At 38.6% G+C, this 20937-nt stretch overlaps 2 protein-coding genes across 6 annotated transcripts in view; both read right to left on the reverse strand.

Annotated features, from left to right (window-relative positions):
• Positions 1-3241: 3241 nt before the first annotated feature.
• Positions 3242-5887, reverse strand: LOC148188781 (small integral membrane protein 1-like). Its single transcript, XM_088082580.1, has 3 exons — positions 5772-5887; positions 5383-5565; positions 3242-4690 (listed from the first exon to the last, which is right to left on the reverse strand). The coding sequence occupies exons 2-3, from the start codon at positions 5475-5477 to the stop codon at positions 4567-4569; spliced, it is 219 nt and encodes a 72-aa protein (XP_087938706.1). The 5' UTR covers positions 5478-5565; positions 5772-5887; the 3' UTR covers positions 3242-4566.
• Positions 5888-7056: 1169 nt separating this feature from the next.
• usp19 (ubiquitin specific peptidase 19) overlaps positions 7057-20937 on the reverse strand; it is a 33434-nt gene continuing 19553 nt past the window's right edge. For 3 of the 5 annotated variants that reach the window (XM_088082576.1, XM_088082575.1, XM_088082579.1), the window contains 13 exons: positions 20622-20732; positions 20390-20500; positions 20141-20242; positions 19391-19531; positions 19168-19286; positions 18862-19005; positions 16593-16984; positions 16380-16490; positions 15491-15707; positions 14823-14975; positions 14525-14691; positions 13790-13965; positions 8318-12176 (listed from right to left, as the gene is read on the reverse strand). In XM_088082576.1, the coding sequence (XP_087938702.1) occupies positions 11895-12176; positions 13790-13965; positions 14525-14691; positions 14823-14975; positions 15491-15707; positions 16380-16490; positions 16593-16984; positions 18862-19005; positions 19168-19286; positions 19391-19531; positions 20141-20242; positions 20390-20500; positions 20622-20732 (2226 nt within the window). In that variant the 3' untranslated portion in view covers positions 8318-11894. Of the gene's footprint in view, positions 8235-8317; positions 12177-13789; positions 13966-14524; positions 14692-14822; positions 14976-15490; positions 15708-16379; positions 16491-16592; positions 16985-18861; positions 19006-19167; positions 19287-19390; positions 19532-20140; positions 20243-20389; positions 20501-20621; positions 20733-20937 lie in introns of those variants that run through there. The other 2 variants (XM_088082578.1, XM_088082577.1) reach the window with 1 other exon arrangement.

Below are 20937 nucleotides of genomic sequence, written 5' to 3' on the forward strand. Positions count from 1 at the left end.
ATGTCAAAAAAAAACATCCAAAAACATCATTATATAGCATGTCAAAAAAATGACAGAAAATACTATGGTATGGTGAAAAATATGACATGTCCTAAAAACAGCTGAAAACCACATACTATAGTATGTCTAGACACATCGTAGTATACAATGATGGAAAAATCTCCCAAAAGATGTAATATAGCAGGTTGACAATATGACTGAAAACGCCATACAACAGCATGACGAAAAATGTCAAGGTCATGGTTTCATAGCACATTGAAAATAAAAGGCCATAGTCTAACATGTTGAAAAAAATGAAAAACAAGTCATGGTATAGTGTGTGTAAATAAACTGAAACAAGTTACAAAAGTCATAAAATAGCATGTTGAAATATTAACAAAAAAACTGTCATAGCAGTGTAAGTGTAAATGAAAAAACGTCATATCATGTTTCATTTTATCATAGCATGTCAAATAAAGTCCTAGTTTAGTGTTTCAAAAGAAAGAAAAAACGTCACATTATAGTGTATTGAAAAATGTGATTTTGTTGATCTCGACACATATTTGAATGTGGAAGGCAACTGTCAAATTAGTCTGGCAATGTAGAGAATATTTATTTTTATAGATTTCCTAGAAAAGTACTTAAATTACAATGTGTGTGTAAAACAGAGAAGGTGCAGTCAGTACAGGTGTACTGATCAAGAATTACGGTTGTTATTTAAGCATTCGTACCGCATGAGTAAAAACTCATCAGATTTTTTTATGTATAATGACTGATATATATATATACTTATGTGTGTGTGTGTGTGTGTGTGTGTGTGTGTGTGTGTGTGTGTGCGCGTGTGTGTTTGTGTGTTTAATTTGAGCCTGGCTTTTTTGATGGTGAGTTAGAATTTGATCTTTATGGTCTAATGAAGTTAAGCAGACCTGGTACATATGAATACCTGAAACAGCTCAGTGGTTTATTTATTTATTGGACTTTGTACGTTAGCTGAGAGCACAGGTCGGAATGAAATGTTTTATTACTACCGGACTTATATTTGCTTCCTCAATATCAAAATTGTTTCCTCAGATAAGGAAATTTTTGTTATGTACTACATTAAAGACCATAATAAGTTTTGGAGCAGATATGATGGAGCTGATTTGACAATACCAGAAATGAACTCTAACCCAATAAATATACATGTCAGCTTTATTTCACATGCCACATCATCTTACTGTAACCTGAGATTTTTCTGCTTTATTGAAGAAGTATTTGGGATATACATATGATATAATAATATAATATATATGTTAAAATAATGCAAAAGTCTGAGTTAAACAAATCATGTGGATATCTTCCAAAGTTAAAATCTCTTTAATGCCAAATTCCATCTTTTTTTTTTATTTTCCACTCACTGTAGCTCAATGGGGGAAAAAAACAGCAGTGATCTTTTAATCTTCAGACAAACTTCTATTTTTTCGACAACAGTTTTCATGTGCTGCATTCAGACGCCTTTCACAAACATTTAAACCCCTGACACGAGAGCAAATTGTTTTTATTTCTTTCAGAAATATGGGGGATAAGCAATCAGGAGTTTGGCAGGAAATGTCTTGCAAAATGCAAGACATTTGTAAAAGGTGAAAAATAAGATAATTATCAGAATTTTAAGAAAAAATAAAAATAGGGGAAAATATATAGTTATAATTATATAGTTATAATACTCTCAATTCTCATTATCATACATTTTAACTTGTGTTACGGACAAAATTTTAAATACACACACACACACACACACACACACACACACACACACACACAATTTTATTACCATCATTTTAATTTATTTGCACTTTTTCCCAGGTCATTTACTTGTATTTTATGTATGCTATTTTTTAATCATTATTTTACATTTAAAATTATGTAACAGACAGAATATATTTTAAAAGACACATTTAATTTTTTTGTCATCATTTTATTGTAGTTTCACTTTTTTCCAGGTAATTTACTTGTTTATTTTCTTTTTTGTTTTAAATTTCTGTTTAAAATTTTTTTTTTAGGTAATTTTCATGTAACTTTTTAACTTTTTACAATGTTTTTGCTCATTTTAGGGCCATTTTTTTAAGTTACTCACTGCCAATTCTTCTTTCAGTGTTAAATGCCAGTGTGAAAAGGAGGAAGGATCACAACAAGCATAATCTTTCTCAGTTGTTCGTTGTTGTTATTCCGATTCAACTTTTTAGTGAACTATCCAAAGTTATCAAGCATAGCTAGGCACCACTGACTCCACAGTTTCTAACCAAGTGTAACCGCGTTGAGACCGAGGCGGAAAAAAGTCCACTAATTTCAGGCTGTATGTCGGGGTTAAATTAGCTACCCTTCAGAGGGAGGCTTTCCTACACCCAGCGAGCAACTTTTGCTTCTCAAAACGTTCTGAGAACGTTTAAATGCAACCAAGGAATGTTTTAGTAATGTTTTCAGAGGCAACTATTCTTAATGTTTCCAGAACATTCTTCTTAACGTTTGGGCAACATTCTCTATAGACATAAAAGAAAAGTCAAAATGTAATATTTTTTTGTCGTTAACATATCACATTACATTACATTTTCATTTAAAAAAAGGTCTGTAATCTCAGTCCTCAATAACATTCTCTGAATTTTGCTTTGCTTTGAAAATGTTCTCTCCTTTGTTCTCATGTATCATTGTGGTAACGTTTTTGAAAACAGAACATTCTATGATCTGTCACCTCTCAAAATCACGAAACGTTCACAGAACATTGCAGTGAAGACATTATGTCTAAGTCAGCATTTAATTTTAGAGGAACATTATTTGAATTGATATACATCCTTAAAATGTTCTTTTAAAATTAGATAACAATGTTTCCTTTAAAACATTATCACAACTTGTAGGTAATGTTCCCGGCCATATTTTTGTCTGTTCTTATTCTTATTATTTCAAAAATGATTACAGACATAGTGCACTTTCAAATGGCATTTTTACTGACAATAGAAAGTGAAAAATAATGTTTTAAAGGTTTTTCCAGAGACCCCACCAAAATTTTGCTGTTAAGGTTTTCAGGGGGTCTCAAGTGTCAATCACGGGGTCTCAGACGCCCTGTCTTTCACACCCAGGTTGTGTGATCACTCTGTTGTAGGCCACAAACCAAACGACAAATGTTAAAGATGACTTGATTTTGACCGTGCAGTTCCACATAATCACAACATCAGTGACTGATCACACACAGGGGAGGATGTATCAGAGAAAACAAAGACAGTGTGTGAAATGAAGTTTTACAGTATTTATTTGAAATACAGAAGAAGTTTTCATTGTGCAGCAAATCTGTTTCAGCAATACAGAATCATACGTTTAGTTATTTTTATTGCACAAACATGTTTTTATATTAAATTAAAACTTTTATATTTGTTGAAACTGTCCCTGTATTCAGACAGCACTTAAGATGATCTGTTAAGCACTACATTTCATAAAGTTTTTGAGGTTTGGGTTTCTTTTTGTGGTGCTTTTCTGGTTCACATGCAGTGGTTAGAGGTGATCATACTAACTATTGTGCAGAAGATGATATTCTTCCTGAGAAGAGCTTACAGACACTGGCGTTTAATGCAGCAAACTTAGTGTTTTTGTGAATAGCCTTTTGGCCCCATCATTAGTCTGTTACATGAACTGGTTACCAAAATGAATTTTAGCTGCAGAATTAATGTCCTGCATTGCATTAAAAACACAAACATGTTTTTGAAGCTCTATGTTTGCAGCTGAATGTCACTGAGAGGGAAAGTTGTTGCTTGCAGTGGTTTGGCGAGGGGAAAAACAGACATGGCCATTTTGAAAGGGGTCCCTAAAACTCTATAAGTCCTATAGGTATGATCCAAACATGAGAAGTCTTGTCCAATCAACATACACAAATTAAAGCTTTATAATTGTATTTTTAAGGGAAAAAAACCCAACCTATTTAAAGAATAGTAAAACTTAACTTGCATGTATATATGGATACACAACACCACAAAGTAGGATTGTTGTGGAATTCAACATGTTAACTGTACTGGTATTAGTTTGTGCACATCAGATATTTAGTAATATCAACAGTAAAACAAGAAACCATATATGTATATCAGTATGCAGTTCTTAAACTCTCATATTGACATAGCTTTCCACTAGGCTATATACTTCAGCAATATAATCGAATTCTTGAATTTCAATTATGACTTTCAGTTTTGGCACGCTCATCCCAAGATTTTCAGTGACCCAATCTGGCTACCCCATGAACAGTTTCTGGGGGCACCACTGCTTGCTTTGAAATCATCATCAAAAAAAAAAAGGACTTCTGATGCTCTACCAGCTGCAATACTGACCCCTGCTGCAGCAAAACCCTCAAAGTAATCTACAGAAGAAACAAGAGAGACTGAGGACTCTGATGACAAAGATGCTCAGGGAGGACAGAAATGATGATGGTGAGTACTACACAAAGTGATTTTTATTTCCACAACCTTTTAAAGTTGTGGCTTATCCAGAATCTCACCCCATAACCCCTAACCTTGATTACTAACCTAATACAGAATTTCAGGACTTATTTCTCTCCTGACTGTGCTTCACAAATCAACACTTATGGACGTAGTATCCCGTCACGTATCCTATGATGTAGATGATCACCAGCGCAGCCAAAGCTCCTGTTACTTTCACTGCTATTCCAGTGGTGCCGGTACACGCTCGGTTATAGATCCTGTAAATGTAACAGAGAGCGAGGCAGAGTCAGCTCTGTTGTCATTGTAATAATATTGTATGAACTGGTTTCACCACATACTTACGTTTTCATTACTATTAAAGTTTTATGCAGATGACACATATCTATGTCTTATCCCTGTCAGTAGTACAAACTCTTAGTTCTTTCTTAGCCCCATCAAATCTACACACTAGTTAAGTCCATTTATTTATATAGGATATGTTTGTTCTTTAAAAGCATCAGAGAACTCTGCACAATATTACAGTTTTACCACAGTCATTTTACTATTGACATTTTATGCAGATGACACACTTAAATATTGCTTATCCTCATCAGTAGTACAAACTCTTGAATTCCTTTCTTAACTCCATCAAATCTAGTTTTGTCTTTTTATGCATACATGATAGATTTGTTCTTCAAAAGCATCAGAAAATAATAATCCCAACAATACCATCTGGTTTCACCACATTACACTTTATCTTTACTAGTAAAGTTTTAAGCAGATAACACACCTTTCTATTGCTCATTTCTTCCAGTAGCAAAAACTCTGGATAACACCATCAAACCTATACAGTAGTTTAGTCTGTTCATGCATACACAATAGGTTTGTTATCCATAAGCATAGAGAAGAGAACTCTATACACGAAAACTTTATGTTTTTGCATTTTTATGTCAGGCATCACATCACTCACCTCATTGCAGTCGACTGTGATGCCTCTACGTTCATGTTGATGTTTTCCTCGTTCCAGCGATCGTACTGCACACCACCAGCGCTGTTGGGTTCCATGTAAGACGTTATTTTTCTCTCCTCAGAGTTCCAGTCAGCTGCCTGGAATCACTTACAGCATTACTGCTCAGCCTGGACACAAAGTTTGCTGCAATAAAAATTGAAAAAAAGGTTAGTTGAATATGTTATTGTGTGCTGACGATAAGTCAAGTTTTTATGGTGTTTAATCAGCCCTGAGGCTGAATCAAACCACGACTGAAATACTCAGACTCAAAAGCAGAGATTTGATGACCGTCACCCAGAGAAGAACTCACTGTTTATCCCCCAATTCAAATAAACTCAATCTGAGCTCACCTGTATGAGTCTGGAACGCCTCACCTGTCTAAGGAACTCAGCTTTCCAGCTCTTTTAAAATGAGAGCGAGGAAGCCATGCCTACTGCTTGCTGAGACCTTGATCAGAGTTCATGCGATCACTGAGGTCATCCTGTCATAAATCCTCTGGTCGTACTCCAGTTCTCCTTATACGACTCTTTCTCAGAGATAAAGCATCACTTAAGTCCCGTGTAGTTTGTTAGTCTCCGGTTTCAACACATCCTGTGCAGATAGTGGACTGCAAAGCAAAACATTTTTTATTTTCATGATGCTCCCACTCCTGCAAGAAAACGTGAGATCAATGTAATAATCTTTTTACAGATGTAAAGATGTAAAGAATTGCAGCAGTCTCAGCCACTCACTCATTTAGTGATGTATCAATGAGGTGATGGCTTACTGATCAGAAAATGTCACATATTTAGTGGATTAATCCATGTTGGAAAAGCTGTGTGCATGTGCTAACTTTGGTGGGAAAGAGGTATAACACACACTAACTGATGGAGGCAGTGGTAGACCAGCAGCTCCTACGTTCAGTGAGGTAAAATTTCAAGCAAAAGCCGGAGACTGTGTCATATTAAGTTGCTGTGAGCGGAATCACCACTTCTAAGAAGAGAGAAGATAATTTTATCTCGGAGGCTAAGGTTCAGTTTCTCCCTCTGTGCTGATGCATCATGAACGGTGACAAAGAGTAGCATGACATCAAGAGCAAAAATCTGGAGGGCAAAAGGTACACTGCACAGCACAATGCACAGCAAAAAAAAAAAACAACAACAAAGAAATGAATGACTTGACTTGACACAACGTTAGGTGACTGAGGGTCTCTGACTGATTATCCGAATCTTCAGCTTTACGGTGCAGCCCAAATAAAATTAGTTAAATAATTTTGTCAATAGAGTATAGCTTTGAAGAGTATTCAGCAGCTTAATTTTCCTGTTGAAAACCATTGACATTAAGGTGAAGCAGTGAAAATACTCTCAATGTAGCATACACATACATTAATATTGGAATTTTTTTTGGACTTTAGGTAGCTTAAATATGTTTTGTTGTGACCCCATCATCAGCAGTACATTGCTTAGCTTCCATGTCAGACTAAAATCTACTTCTCCAAAACTGGGGGCGTGCTGACTGACATTAGCCAATACAACCCACCTTAAAAAAATCAGAACTATTTGGAAATTGCCGATTGACAATGAAATCTTACGAAAAAACTATACTAGAAGAATAATTTAACATGTTAGCTAAAACTGTAAATAAGAACCATTGATATAAGCAGTTCTCAAAATTGTTTTTATTTATATTAACCATTTATATGTATCCACAGCAGCATTCTTAACGATCCCCACTTTATATATGCAGTCTATTACAAAGGAGAGGAGGGGCGAGACCGAATAACTCACGCAAAACTGAAATAATGAACTGAAAAAGTTTCGGGGGGGTATTGAACAAGGGCAGGGGTTACAGCCTGTATCAACATGCAGTCATGCACATTTCAGTTTATACTGAAGCCTTTGACAATTGCATCCACAGGATCGAATATCTAAACAAATACAAAAAATATTAAGAATGATGAGCTACAGAAACAAAAGCCAAATTAAATGTATAAAGCGACAAAAGACAGAAGCGTGTGCCCACTGTGTTAAAAAAAAAAGGTAGCAGGTCAGCACCCGTCTCACGTTTTCTTTTCATCAGTTGCTACAAATCCAATCTGAGTTACAAAGCACCCTGCCACAAATGAAACAACCCAGGCAATACCTCAAAAACACAAACAAACAAAGAAATGTACACACGTTACAACAACCTTCACTCAAACTCCCCAAAACGACCCTAATAATCGACCGTAGCTTTAGCCAGGGATTAACAGGTCTGGTCAGCAGAAGTTTTTAGTTGACACCACATCACAAGGTGCGTCATTGTTGTGGAAGCCTGGCAGCCACTCTGCTGAGCTCTGTTCAGAAGCTCAGAGATGACCCGAATGTGTTGGCCACTATATACATTGAATGAATATAACTACATATACAGCTTGTTAAGTGTTTACCAATGAGTAAGTATATTAATGTGAGTATATCGATGAGCCGTGTCGGGTTAGTACACATCTGTATGTGCGTCTGAAGGTCTTTCACAAGTGAATACAGTCGAATCCTCAAAGACCACCTCCAGATCTTCCAGCGTCGCACTGTTATTGCGACACAGATTCAGGCGTCGTGTTTTTAAAGAGCACCGATGTGTCTTCAGCTGAGGAGCAGCCTTCCACATCCCCCGGATCAGCGCGCCCTGATCTGGATTCCCTTCACTTCTCTCCGTGACTAGTCCACCTCCTCCATGTTGCTGTAGGATGGCGCTGCGCACTCTCCTGAGTGGGCAAAGAGGTCAGAGGGAACCTCTGGGGTCAACGTAGGTGGTCCTTCAGGATCCAGGTCTGCCCCGAATAGTGACTGGCTAGAGGCCTGTAAAATAAACCAGTGTTAACGATAAATTTTGCTGTTTTGGGAGAGTTTATCTGACTTAAATAACATGCATTAAGACTATGAACAGATGGAGATTTTATTTCCAAAAGGAGTACAATGCTTTTTATATTAGAAAGCAGCATTTAGATGGAGGTATCGAGATACATTTTTGCAGGGAAATTAAAAATAGGTTATGATATTCTTTTAAATAAAGTACTTGCAATAATCAACAGAGATTCAAAGTATATTACAGATAGAGACCTTGAATCATTTCCAGACAAAGTATAAGTCATGGTTATTCTTTCTAATAACATTTCATATCAGAGTACACACACAGTTACATTCTTCAGTCCATTTACATCCAGTCAACTAAACAAAAACACCTTTCAATGTTAAAAACAGTGCAGCTTATGCCGAAAACGCCTTTGAGGTGAATATTCTGTCTACATATGAGCTTGGACATGCCACTACTGCTGTTTATGTTGAGTACTGGGAAATTTCACACACTTCACGCAGTAGTGTATGTGCAGCACAAGCTAGACCTCGGAAAGAATTTTAAAAGTAGACAGACTTGAGCCTTTGCATATATCCGAGTCAAGTATACACAGTCTGACGGTGCTGCTTTGCCAAGCATTTAAGGCAAACATAAATCACTCTGCACTGCCTTGATACCAGAGGGATTTCCCTGAGACAGAGACACACACACACACACACACACACACACACACACACACACACACACACACACACACACACACACACACACACACACACACACACACACACACACACACACACACACACACACACACACACACACACACACACACACACACTGCAGCAGTGAAGTCAAAATGAACAGTTTGGAGTCTCAAAGTGTTTAGTGTATGCCTCTGCGCACCAGTCAAGTTACACTAACAGTTTAAATTCATGTCTGTGAAAACATGAACGCTTCATACACATCTTTTCCTGACAGAACATTAAGATATCTATGCAGTTAGCACAGTTTCAAGGTGGACACCAAGATCGTTGTCACCAAATTAGTATCTGACCAAATGTCTCCCCTTCTGTCTCTAAGATATGGCCAGAGAAGCGTTTCTGCAAAACCTTAAGTAACAGTGAAGAAGTCTGTTGAGCTTTTAGATATTAAGTGTCATCACTTCATTGTTTAATCCTATTAGACATTTGGTGAAATTTTGTCAAGATTTATGTATGAATTCCTGAATTATGAACAAAAGCATGTTTTGTGGGGTCACTGACCTTTGACCACCAAAATCTCAATTCACTATTGAGTCCATTGAACATTTGTGCCAAACTAGTGGAAATTCCCACATGGTGTTCTTGAGATCTTGCACTGATGACACTGATGCAAGGTCACGGTGACCTTTACCTTAGACAACCACATTCTATTCAGTTCATTCTTAAGTCCATGTGGATGTTTGTGCCAAATTTGTAGAGTTTCCCTCGAGGTGACATATCACGTTGACGAGAATGGAACGGATGGGCAACAAAGAAAAACAGGGCCTCTGGCCACAGCTATCACAGGTGCAGAGAAATTAGGAGAAAGAAAAAGAAAGCGTACACAACTTTTTAGCTGTTGTGTGCAATTATCATTTGGATTTCTTATTTCTTATTTTAGTGTAAAATGTCTGAATAATTTCATGTTTTAAGGTTCCAAAACTGTCCATAATCGATAGCTTTCCCCTCAAAACAGAGCAACACATTAAAACACGTTACATTCAGAGGTGGACGGTCATTCCTTAATCAATAATTGCACACTCCTAGATTAACCTGGCTGTCATGTGACTGCATTATCATTAAGTCTCATCTTAATTTGTAGGACTTTAAAAAGACACAGAGCAACACATTATTGTTAAACATTTCATCCTGAGAATTTAAAATCCTCACCGACTATGGCTTCAAAATGTAACACAGACAGCAACTAAAACAGACTCTGAACGACATTCCAATATAAAACCATGGAAAATACGGAAGAAAATCTATTTACAGTGAACTGCAGTTCATATTGCTGAAAGAGACCATTTAAAACAAAACATGATGGATGCTGGAGGCAAACAGCTATTTTAAGGCCCATAAAACAATTTGTGTTCAATTTTAAGGACTTAAAAAAAGGCAATTGGTCGCACAGAAAATAGTTTAAAACAAGTCACTGTTGAAGTGCCTCCTTTACATACTCCATTCATCTTTCTTGCATTCAAGCTGCAGGAATTTGCATCTCATTTTTTAAGTGTAGTGCAATAAAAAACAAAAGCAGAGCTTTGAGGGGCTTCATCTGTAGCTCTACAGCAAGTCTCTTTGTGTACTAGGATGTTTGCATTTCTCAGCTTATGAACACTTGATGTTCCTGTACAAATATGTAGTTTCTTAGGCAAAAAAACCTACTGAAAGCTTTACTTCTTTCCACAGCTTTAAACCAAACCTCAGCCCTTGTGGACCTTGAGTTAAGATTTTTTTTCCCAAGCTACTACTATCAAGGTGAAGAATTAATATAATTATAATAACTTAGCTCAATATAGCAATATATCAGTGTGGGTAATTAAGGCTGTTAGAGCGTGTCATCTGAGAACTATTTCAAAAAAATGTGACAATAAAACCATACAGACTTGTTGGAAAGCACATATACACTGGAAGCAGAGTCAATACAATGCATAGAGGTAATGATGTGAGTAGTCTGAAGTACCATTATTGTGTGCTGATCGTATAACTCTACAGGACCTTTAGTGTGGAGTTGTGCAACGTATTTAAAGGGTTGAGCCATGTTCATTTATACATACGCTTCAAGTTTTACACTGTTGGGTAAAACCATAGTCTGTATATAAAGATGGGCAACATGACAGCTCCCTCAAAGTGTAACTTTTCCATCAGGATCGCCCCCTGGTGTCTGACTGCAGTATAGGTCATAAAGCCCACCCCTCCATGTTAGTGAATGGAACATAGGCCAAACTAAAAACTCACGTCAAATACATTTTTCCCAAAGATGGTTTCTGTCACTGAAGTTAGTTCTCATCACCCTGATGTTTGTTCAAGTCATCATTTTTATAAGTTTGGTTTTAATGAGTTATTATATGATACAAAAGGCAGATTTTCCGCCATGATTGACAGCTGTGACAGCCAATCCGTTCTCTCGCATTCAATGGAGCGATTGGTCAGATAGGTGTTTTGGCGGGAGCTCCCTCACTGCAGATATGCTACTGCACAGAATCCGGCTCTCAATGACATCACCCTCAAAAGATGGCAATGCCCATATCTCAGATATTTTAACCTCATTTAAGCATAGTGGGGGTAATTCGGGGTGTGTCGTCCATCTTTATATACAATTGCTGGGTAGAAAGGAGGACCATTTTACTAACAGTAAATAGATGATGACTTGTTCCGTTTTCTAGAGGACTGGTTAAGTTTTAAAACTTAAACTGCCTTTAACCTCACATTGATGCTAATATATTTTTTTAAAAATAATTTTTGGCCCTCATTAAATATTATTGATAGACAGGAAGAGAGAGAATGACGTGGCAAAGTGGTGCAGGTTGGAATCAGACCAGTGCACGCTCTACCTGAGCTGCTGAGCGACACCCCTGAGCCACAGGAGTGCCCTACATTCATGCTTCTGAACGATAATGCTAGCCAAATGAAAGCCATTTCTCAGGTCCAGTTGGTTTTGTAAAGAGGGTAGACCAAATTGACGAGCAGAGCAAACACGGCTGCCAGGGTGCCCAGAAGAAAATAGCGCACACAGTCATCGTCGTGATAGTCCGACATCCTCTGCCTGCGGTGCCGTCGCACCGACCCTTCACTTCTGTCTTCATCTTCCTCGTCCCGGTTCCTCTGCGTTTGTCGCCTCCGCAGTGACGAGCGGAAGAGTCCACGAGGACCTTCGTCGAGCCCCTCCTCTTCTTCCTCCAGTTCCCGCCATATTAGAGAGGCCTGCGATTGGCGGAAACCGGTGTCAGCTTCTGGGAAAAGGCGTAGTCTAACAAATACTATGATTACATATAGAATCATTTAGCTGGTCGTCCCTTACAGTTTCAGATCAACAGTGATTTGTGACAAGTTAATGACATGCCTTCTTCATCATTTAGGGACAAACTAGGACAGTTTGAGAGGCTTGTTTTTCAGGAATCAGCTGGTTCAGTGTGGAGGATATTCACATGATTTAAAAGTCACACAGTTGAGTAAATGAAAAGCACAAGAACACCTCATCTGATCTCCTGAAGCCCTTTCCTGTCAGATCCCATAGAAATAAATGTACGGGTAAAACCAAAAAACCATACTCCCTACAACACTTTCCAACATGGTGCATATGAGACAAAGTTAAAATGACTGTGGACCTGGATGCATTCACTGCAAAACTGATATAAAAGTTGATGAACTTCAAATAAAGGAAAAGAAGTTACAGAAAAAAGTTCTGTCTTTGTGTAAATGTGATTTTACAAGAGACCCATTCATCACTTTTCTTCCATTAGATCACACACAGTCTCATGTCATTATCTACATCACACGGTGACTCCTGATAACCTCTGTGGAACGTGTATAAACACAACACAGCATTTGTTTCATTTCTGCAGAGAGAAGAAGATCTAACCTGGATACAGAAATTAAATTCAGAGAGGCTGAAGTTAGAAAAATGGAGTGAAGATCATGTTTTGTAATTTCCCCCACTGAACTTTCTGACTCCACATGGATGTGCAAAGTTTAAGAGCATTCGCAGCTCTCTCTTTCAACAACTTAACAGAAATCCTTATATTCTCTCAGGTTAAAGCAGCGCACTTCACTGAATTAAATGTCTGCTGCCTGACAGCTGAGCTTTGTTGAAAACAATTGTCTCAGTGAAGGACCTTTTTGGGCAGCAGTTTTGAAGCATCTCACAGCAGGAGCATAAACTAATTAAAAACAGAGACTGATACTCAGAGACACTGAACACACAGGCGTCTTAAATCCCCCAAATACACCTAATTCCTGATAAGCGGCTGACACATTTATCAATTTCCCAAACTCCATGAGAAGTGGATTTCGAACACTTTGGTTTTTGTGGCATTCAAATATAGTCATCTGTTTTCAACACACGATGCCTGGTGAAGTATTAAGAATCATTTTTCAACCAAGCAGGTACAATCTGCTTCTATAGCATGTAACATAAACACATACGACCTCCAGATTTAAACAGGAATGCATCTGCACACTATTTGAAGTCTTAAAGTCAACTTTCTCAGGTGAATGCTGCAGTTTTGGGTATTTTTCCAAAAAAATCACCCCTAGTTTATCCATTTATACCCTGCATTTAACCCTGGACAACATGGACACACTTTAAACTAACATTGGCTGCTTTTTTTTACCTGATAAGTTGGATTCTAGTCACCAGAAACACAGTTAAGTACAGACTAACATTCCCAAAAAAAAAATCAAAATCTCAGGGGTCAGATGGTGTAAAATGTGGGGGGCATTATCATCTTGGATAAAACCTCGGCTACAAAATTCCAAAATGAAAAGCCTTTCTATTAGGCGAGATTTTCTGTATCTTATTGTTGTGGCGCCCTCACCTGGCTGGCAGTAGCTCCTGCAGCAGTGGGCGACTCGGCTCCTACTGGCCTGAGGAAGCGCGGCGGCCTCTCCACAGGTGAGTTCCTTCGTCGGTAGAACAGGACGTAGGCGTAGCGCGTCACCACCTGACTCTCCTCCACCATTGTCACGGTACTGTCATCGAATAGACGCCAACCTGTGGGACAGGGACGATGGGTAGAGGAGGAGGGAGGAAAGAGATGTTGGCAAGAGGGTGGTAGAAAACAACAAGAGATTAAGACGAGAAGGGAACACTTTTCTGAACTACAAGAAACTGTATATAGATGGGAAAAAAAACTCATAACATGGGTCTCCATTAACCTTTAAATTGCGCCAATTGAAATTGCAGATAATAAACATGAGGTGGTATTTCAGGCAATTAAAAAAAGCCATATTTCACAAAAATGCAATGGCAACATTTTTTGGGGGCTTTTCTAGGTCACATGATGCTATGGCTGTGTGCTTGTCAGTAGGAACTGGCTCCCTCATGATGCAGCAGGAGCTACAAGAGCTGTTATTGCATCACATTACTCTTCAAAAGTTGAGCAGATCATCTCAAAGTTTTGAATCCGAAATTGTGGACTATCACCTCCCAGAAATCTCTCATACTCATTCCCACATATAAGGAGCTTAATGAAAAGGCAGTCATTTCGAAAATTTCGCTTACGTTTTGTGCCAATCTGTAATGGAAACCTGCCTGGCGACTGCACACTCACCAACATCACTGCGCTGGCTGTTCTTGTCACTTGGCAGGCGAGCGTAGGCCGTGTAGTGGCCTCCTATCATTCCTCCATAGTGGTTGATGACTGCATATAAGTCATAGATTGGAGGTTGTTGCATCTCATCCTTCTGTCCAATGCAGAATTTACTGAGATCCAGATTCCTAGAAAAAAGCTTTAAATTAGAAGCCTTGCTATGGAAATACCAGAACCGCAATAAGGTTTTGCTGTCTTTTTATATTAAAGTAAATAAAAATTAGTGATGTGCTGCAAAATGACATGTAATGGCACTTACCTGACAGGAAAGTCTACCATGTCGTTGATTTTATCCCTCCAGATGAAGCTCCTGAAGGAGAAGCGTTTGAGCTGGATGATCAAAACATTGGGCAGACGCCACAGCAGCAGCTGCTTGGAGGCTTCTCTGTGCTGCTGGCACTTTGGACAGTACCTAAAACACAGAGACAACGTGGTTATTGACAGATGCTTTCTTTGTCCTGCTGTCCGATGAAAAACAGGAATACAAACATCACATTTAAGTGATGAAATGCTGAAAGAAGTCAGGTAGTTTCAGGTTGAAAAATAGCACGTATGACTAGCAGACAGGTATTAATCTCTCGGCACATCAGACTTGTGGCTGCCCGAAGCTGATTACAGCATTCTCTACTTACTATGTACAAACTGGAAATACACATTATTTTCAGAATTAAATCTGATGATGACATAAGTTAGGAATATTTTAGTAAGTTATATGTCTTTGGAAAAGATGTAATCTCCCGCTACAAAGGTGACAGACCAGTTTGGTCATTCAAACTGGAAAAGATATTAGGAAATTCTCTAGAGTTTGATGTACTACTGCAAAAATGTGGTGCAAATGCAGCCTTGAATGGGTAACTGGACAGAAGCCAGAATTATAGAGACAATGTTGCCTTAATTTAGAGTCTTATCACAAAGTAAGATCCCTACCATGCCTCCTCTGGAGCCAGCACCTCTGGCTTAGTGAAGAGGTTGAGGCACTGCTCCAGGGTGAAGTGTCCTGCTCTGGCTGTCTCACTCAGAGAGCCAGGGTCCTCCTCATACTCCAGCTCCTTGGAGCTCACCAGCACATACTCCTTCAGACGCTCGTTGTTCTTCCACACCAGCTCCAAGGTTGCATCTTCAGGGAGGTCCGCCAGAAGGTCCTCTACAGAGGGGGTGGAGGGAAGACAAAAAAACATTGTAGCGTTAGACTTGATTTCTTTCTTTAATCCTTTGAAACCTGGAGCGACACCCCGTTTCTTGTACTGCATTCAGATGCCTTTTACGAGTATTTAAATCTGAGAAAATTGGTTTGATTTCCTTCAATATCATGGGAATAAGGGCAATAATCAACCTGGTAAAAATGTTCCTCAAATTGCAAGAAATAAGAAGATTTATAAAACAAATTTATTTTAATAAGTTAGGAAAAAATGTCTAGGTGAAAAATGAAAAAAGTTAGGGGAAAACTAAAGTTAGAATGTGACAGAATTATAATTTCCAAGCATTTTTTTCCAGGTTATATCCTTGTTTTTTCTTCTTTACTTTCTTCTTTATTTATCTTTTGTTTGTTTGGTGATTGGTTGATTTTTCAGGTCATTTTCTTTTAGTTTTTACTAATTTCTTTTTAAGTTTTGGGTAATATCTTCTGTTGCTTATTGCATTTTCCCTATGTTTTTGAAAGAAATCAGATTAATTTGCTCTAGTTTCAAAGGGTTAAGTAACAGCACACACGACAAAAAAGAAAAAAAACGTGAAATTTTGCAGAATCACTGAACATGGAAATATGATAACTAGGAATCTAACTGACTGTGAGTAGCTAAGACTACTCTGTTCGTACCTTTCTCATCCAGCCTCTGTTCCTTGTTGTTAGAGTCCAGCAGAGCTATGTAGAACTGACTGGCATGACCTGATGCTGATTCACTGGGATGCTGATACCCTGTTACTGCGGCTGCAAAGAATTGCCAAGAATAAGGAATAAAGGGATGAAGACACAGACAGCAAATATCACAGAAACACTGAAGCATCTGTCCGTTAATAGCTATGTTATTACCTTCTGGCCGCACTGCCTTCTCACAGGACGTCTCTTTTTCAGCATGAGGGTCCAGAGAGCAGTAGGAAGTGGAGGAGATTGGCTCTGAAAATCCTGAATCTGCTGTCCGTGTGGTGGAGAGAGAAGTCTGGGAGGAGGAGAGGGAGTCCGGCCCCTCAGAGTGGGGGGCTGAGGCCTGAGCACACTCTGCTTGGGATTCAGGCAGCAGAGAGGGACTCTCCAGCTCCAGATCAGCTGCTCCTACAGTACTGCTGCCCCCCATGGCCTCATCCCCCGGCCCGAGACCCTCAGGAGAGCCCGCTGGCATCGGGGGCTGGTCAACCCGGCACTGGGATGTTTCTGGGGATGTTCTGCCCGACTGAAATGGAGGCTGGAAAACATTGACAGAAAACCTGCAGAGAGATACATTGAAGAGATTACATGCTTGAGGAAAGGGAGGAGGCACTCACCTTAGCTAGAAATATGATATGAATTTGTATTTATATTATTTATTCAATATTGCACATGCAAGAAACTGTCTGTTATAATAGTAGGGCTGTATCATATGCTGCATGAATTTATTATTTTTTTATTTTATTGGTTGAGGGAATGTCAAATCTGTATTTCATTTGCTATTATTGATATATATGTCTGTGCCATATGGACAGCAGTTATGGCTTAATTTATACCCGTAGGTTGTGTTGGAAATGAATCAAAACAGTTGGTCAAAAAAAAAAAAAAAGATTAACAGCTCACTACATTTGTGTGAAATTCCTTATTATACAGTGATCTAAGACCTACATGAAAAAGGCATGTTAATTAATCTCCTATATATATATATATATATATATATATATATATATATATATATATATATATATATATATATATATATATATATATATATATATATATATATATATATATATATGAGTGGATGTGACATGCAATATATTTTCTCTTATTATTTATCATCCGGCAGGAAGCGTTAAGATGATAGCTGAGGTAAGATTTTCCTTCCACTTCAGTGTAAGATGAACACAAAAGCAGCCAGCTGTTACTAGTTCTGCCCATGTTGTGATACGGACATGACACTCTAGATAAGATTGTTTTTATACTGACATTGGTAGAATGAGTTGTGTTTTGTGCTTTTCTTTCTTAAAAAGTAGAGATGACAGGTCAAAACAATCAAGTGTGTATTTCTCTGCCCTGAGCTGTGTTTAGATATGGAATCAGTAACATTGCTGGCTTCATTTATCTGTTATACCCCTTTCCCACCAAAATCAGCATGCCCATGTGTTTTGTTTTTTTTTTTAAACACAGCTACACCCATTATATATTAGCAATTGGCCATATTCCCACTGCCACTGAACTTAGTGTTGGAGAGCAAGTCTGCCTTTCTGTCTGCTGGCGTGATTGTGTGTGTGTTGTCCTGTTGTCTATGTGACATCACGGACAGGCAGGAGAACAGGTAAACAGCAGACAGCAGCAGGATCAGAGGTCTTTTAGCGATCTCTCCTCTTTATTTATACCTTACTCTTGCTCATTAAGTCCCCCTCTAAAAATTGGTGCAGACTAACTTGGAACAATATTAAGAGTACAGTTACAGAGGAGACTTATCCTACTACTCATCCATTTAATAGTGAATTCTGCTGTCTACGTAAGGTCAGACAGTGCACAAACAAAATAAAATAAATAAAATGGAAAGATGTTCCGTTGTGACTGGCACATTCTTTATGTAACAGGTTTGGCTGGATATTTATTCATTATTCTTCAATGCAGTAGATGTGAACGGAAATTCTATAATAAGAGAGGGATTGTTATTGTTTTCTAGGGACAAAAATTTGTTTTATTGACCTGACATGGGGAGAGTCTCTTCAACAAATGAAACAGGATGGTATTCAAATGTTTACAAAGCTGATTGTGTTTTTTTTTGTGCTTAAGAGACAATAACTGATTGACAGATTTATTAGAGTAATAAGGCCAAGACAACATGCTTACTGAATCTCTCTCTGTGTGTTTCACCATTAGGCAGCATTCAACTGAGACAGTGTTGGAAGTGTTATGGAAATGTTACTGGGTACTGACTTTAAGTGACTGAGTGTTCATTCAGATATGAGATTGACATGTGAAATTCATACATTTTTGTAGCAAAGTGCATGTCTGAAAGTGAACTATATACAGATGAATCACAGCAAAAACCTTACTAATCTGCCTTAACAATCATGTGTAGGCCATGTAATATTTTAACTGAAGATGAGCACTAAGGACTGTAAGTCAGACTGTGTACCTGGAGTAACCCTCTAGGAGCTGGGTGAGGCGGGCATGAGAGAGCCGGGACTCCGGCACGCTGACCAGGAAGGGCAGGCCCACATTCTCCGTGTTGGGTCGGCACAGACCCTTGTGATTGGGCCAGTGGGTCCTCTGACACACTCTGGAAGAGAGTTAACATGTTCATAGAAAAGTTTATGGATTTAAGACAAAAATGACAGATGCCTCATTTGAAAGGATTTTTCCACCACAGCAAATCTGTCTCTAACAAGTCTGATGTGTAACTTTGACTTTGACTAAGTCAGCATTTTCCTGTAGAACTCACTGATTGCAATAGCCCACACGGTAGCAGCGGGTGCACCGCTTCAGCTTGTCCTCATCAGACACTGGAGGCTTCAGGCAGGCGGCACACTTTGAGATGGGAATATTAGGGACCTGGAGTCTCTGTAGGGCAAACGAGAGGGCAAGGAAAGGCCTGTAAATATCTGTAAACACTGACATATATAATATGCTGTAGGAATGTAAAATTGGGACCTAGTTTAAATTACCTGCTGCACTCGGAGCAACACCACTCTCTCTTTGGCCATGTCTTTGGAAAGCACCTCAAAGCAGAACAACATGTCAGAGGAGGACACCGTGTCCAGGGAATGGGACGACAGGAACATGCGCTGGAATCGGTTTTTCCCCACCTGAGAGGAGAAAACAAGTTCTGTTTTATCTTACCATCACTAATTGTTCAATTTTTGCTAAGAGCATAAGTAGTGTTCTTTGACTAAGGATTCTCTTCAGGAGCACAACATAGACTGTATATAAAGATGGATGACAGGTCTCCAGTCACTACCACTGTCCAAAGATGAAGCCCAAAAATCCCAGATACAATCACTGCGATCTTGTGCCAATGACATTATTTGGATCGGTTGTGAGCAGCCCGACTGAGCGCAGGCACACCGATTGGCACACCTTTATGACCTATACTGTAGCCAGCCACCAGGGTGCTATAGCTTCACTTTTGGGGAGCTGTCATGTTGTTCATCTTTTTATAAAGCCAATAATGCACATCTAAAAAATGAGAACACACAATATGGCTACAAATAATAATAAGATAAGAGATAAAAGACAAAGTTGACTTTATTGTCTGTCCCTGAAATTCTCCTTTGACAAGGCTCCAACAATAAATACAACACATTATTAAACACACTTAAGACACATTCAAACTCACAAAGTACAGATATTAAAAAGCAGCAGCAATACAAATTACTTTTACAGTATAATATCCTGTATATTTTTAAATATCCAACCTCTGCCAGTCTGAGGTTCTCTGGTTTCACCCTGACGTTCCTGGAGATGGATTCGAGGACTTCAGCAGTGCTCGAGTTCTCCTTGCTCACACTCACCAAAAACTGAGACACAAATAAACATAAATATACATAAGACACAACATTTTTTCAAAACAAAGCAAAGCCACATTTCTGCATTAGACTGTGAACTGACACTGTAAGTAGTCTGACCATTAAAGTGGAGACTGGAAACCAGTTATTTCATCTTACCTTGATGGGTTTTTTATGAGGTTCCTTAGCGAAGTAGAAAACTGAGAGCACCTTTTGTTTCTGGGGCAAGGGCACGGGCAGGTAGAGGAAAGGGTCAAAAGTGATAGACACCTGAAGGAGAAGAGAGAAGTAAGAAGGTAAAAGGACGTGGGTTAACTATAACAAGACAAACATTTAAAAGCATTGACTTTAAAGAAAGTGAAACATTTTTTGAAAGATTATTGTGCGTTACCTTGGAGCATGTGGGGCAGACAAGCTTGGATTTGAACTGGCCTTGAAAGAGGTCCACTATAAAGGAATCATTTCTCATCTTGTGCCTCTGCCATGCCTCCTCCGCCACCACCTGCACCAAAAGACAATATACATCATCAGGCCAAGGCTCGACTAGACTGTAGAAGGAGCAGTAGTTGTTATTTCAATAAAAATATCACTAAACTAATTTATCTTATTTTGTTGTTACCCTGTGTAAAGAAAATATTTAAATGTAAGTGATTATACTTAAAAACAAGCCACTAATAGCGGTAATTGCAATGCAATTCCTGCCAGAG

Source organism: Plectropomus leopardus, chromosome 9 (genome assembly GCF_026936395.1).
Source record: "Plectropomus leopardus strain MGB_pleo_1.0 chromosome 9, ASM2693639v1, whole genome shotgun sequence".
NCBI classification, from domain to species: Eukaryota; Metazoa; Chordata; class Actinopteri; order Perciformes; family Serranidae; genus Plectropomus; species Plectropomus leopardus.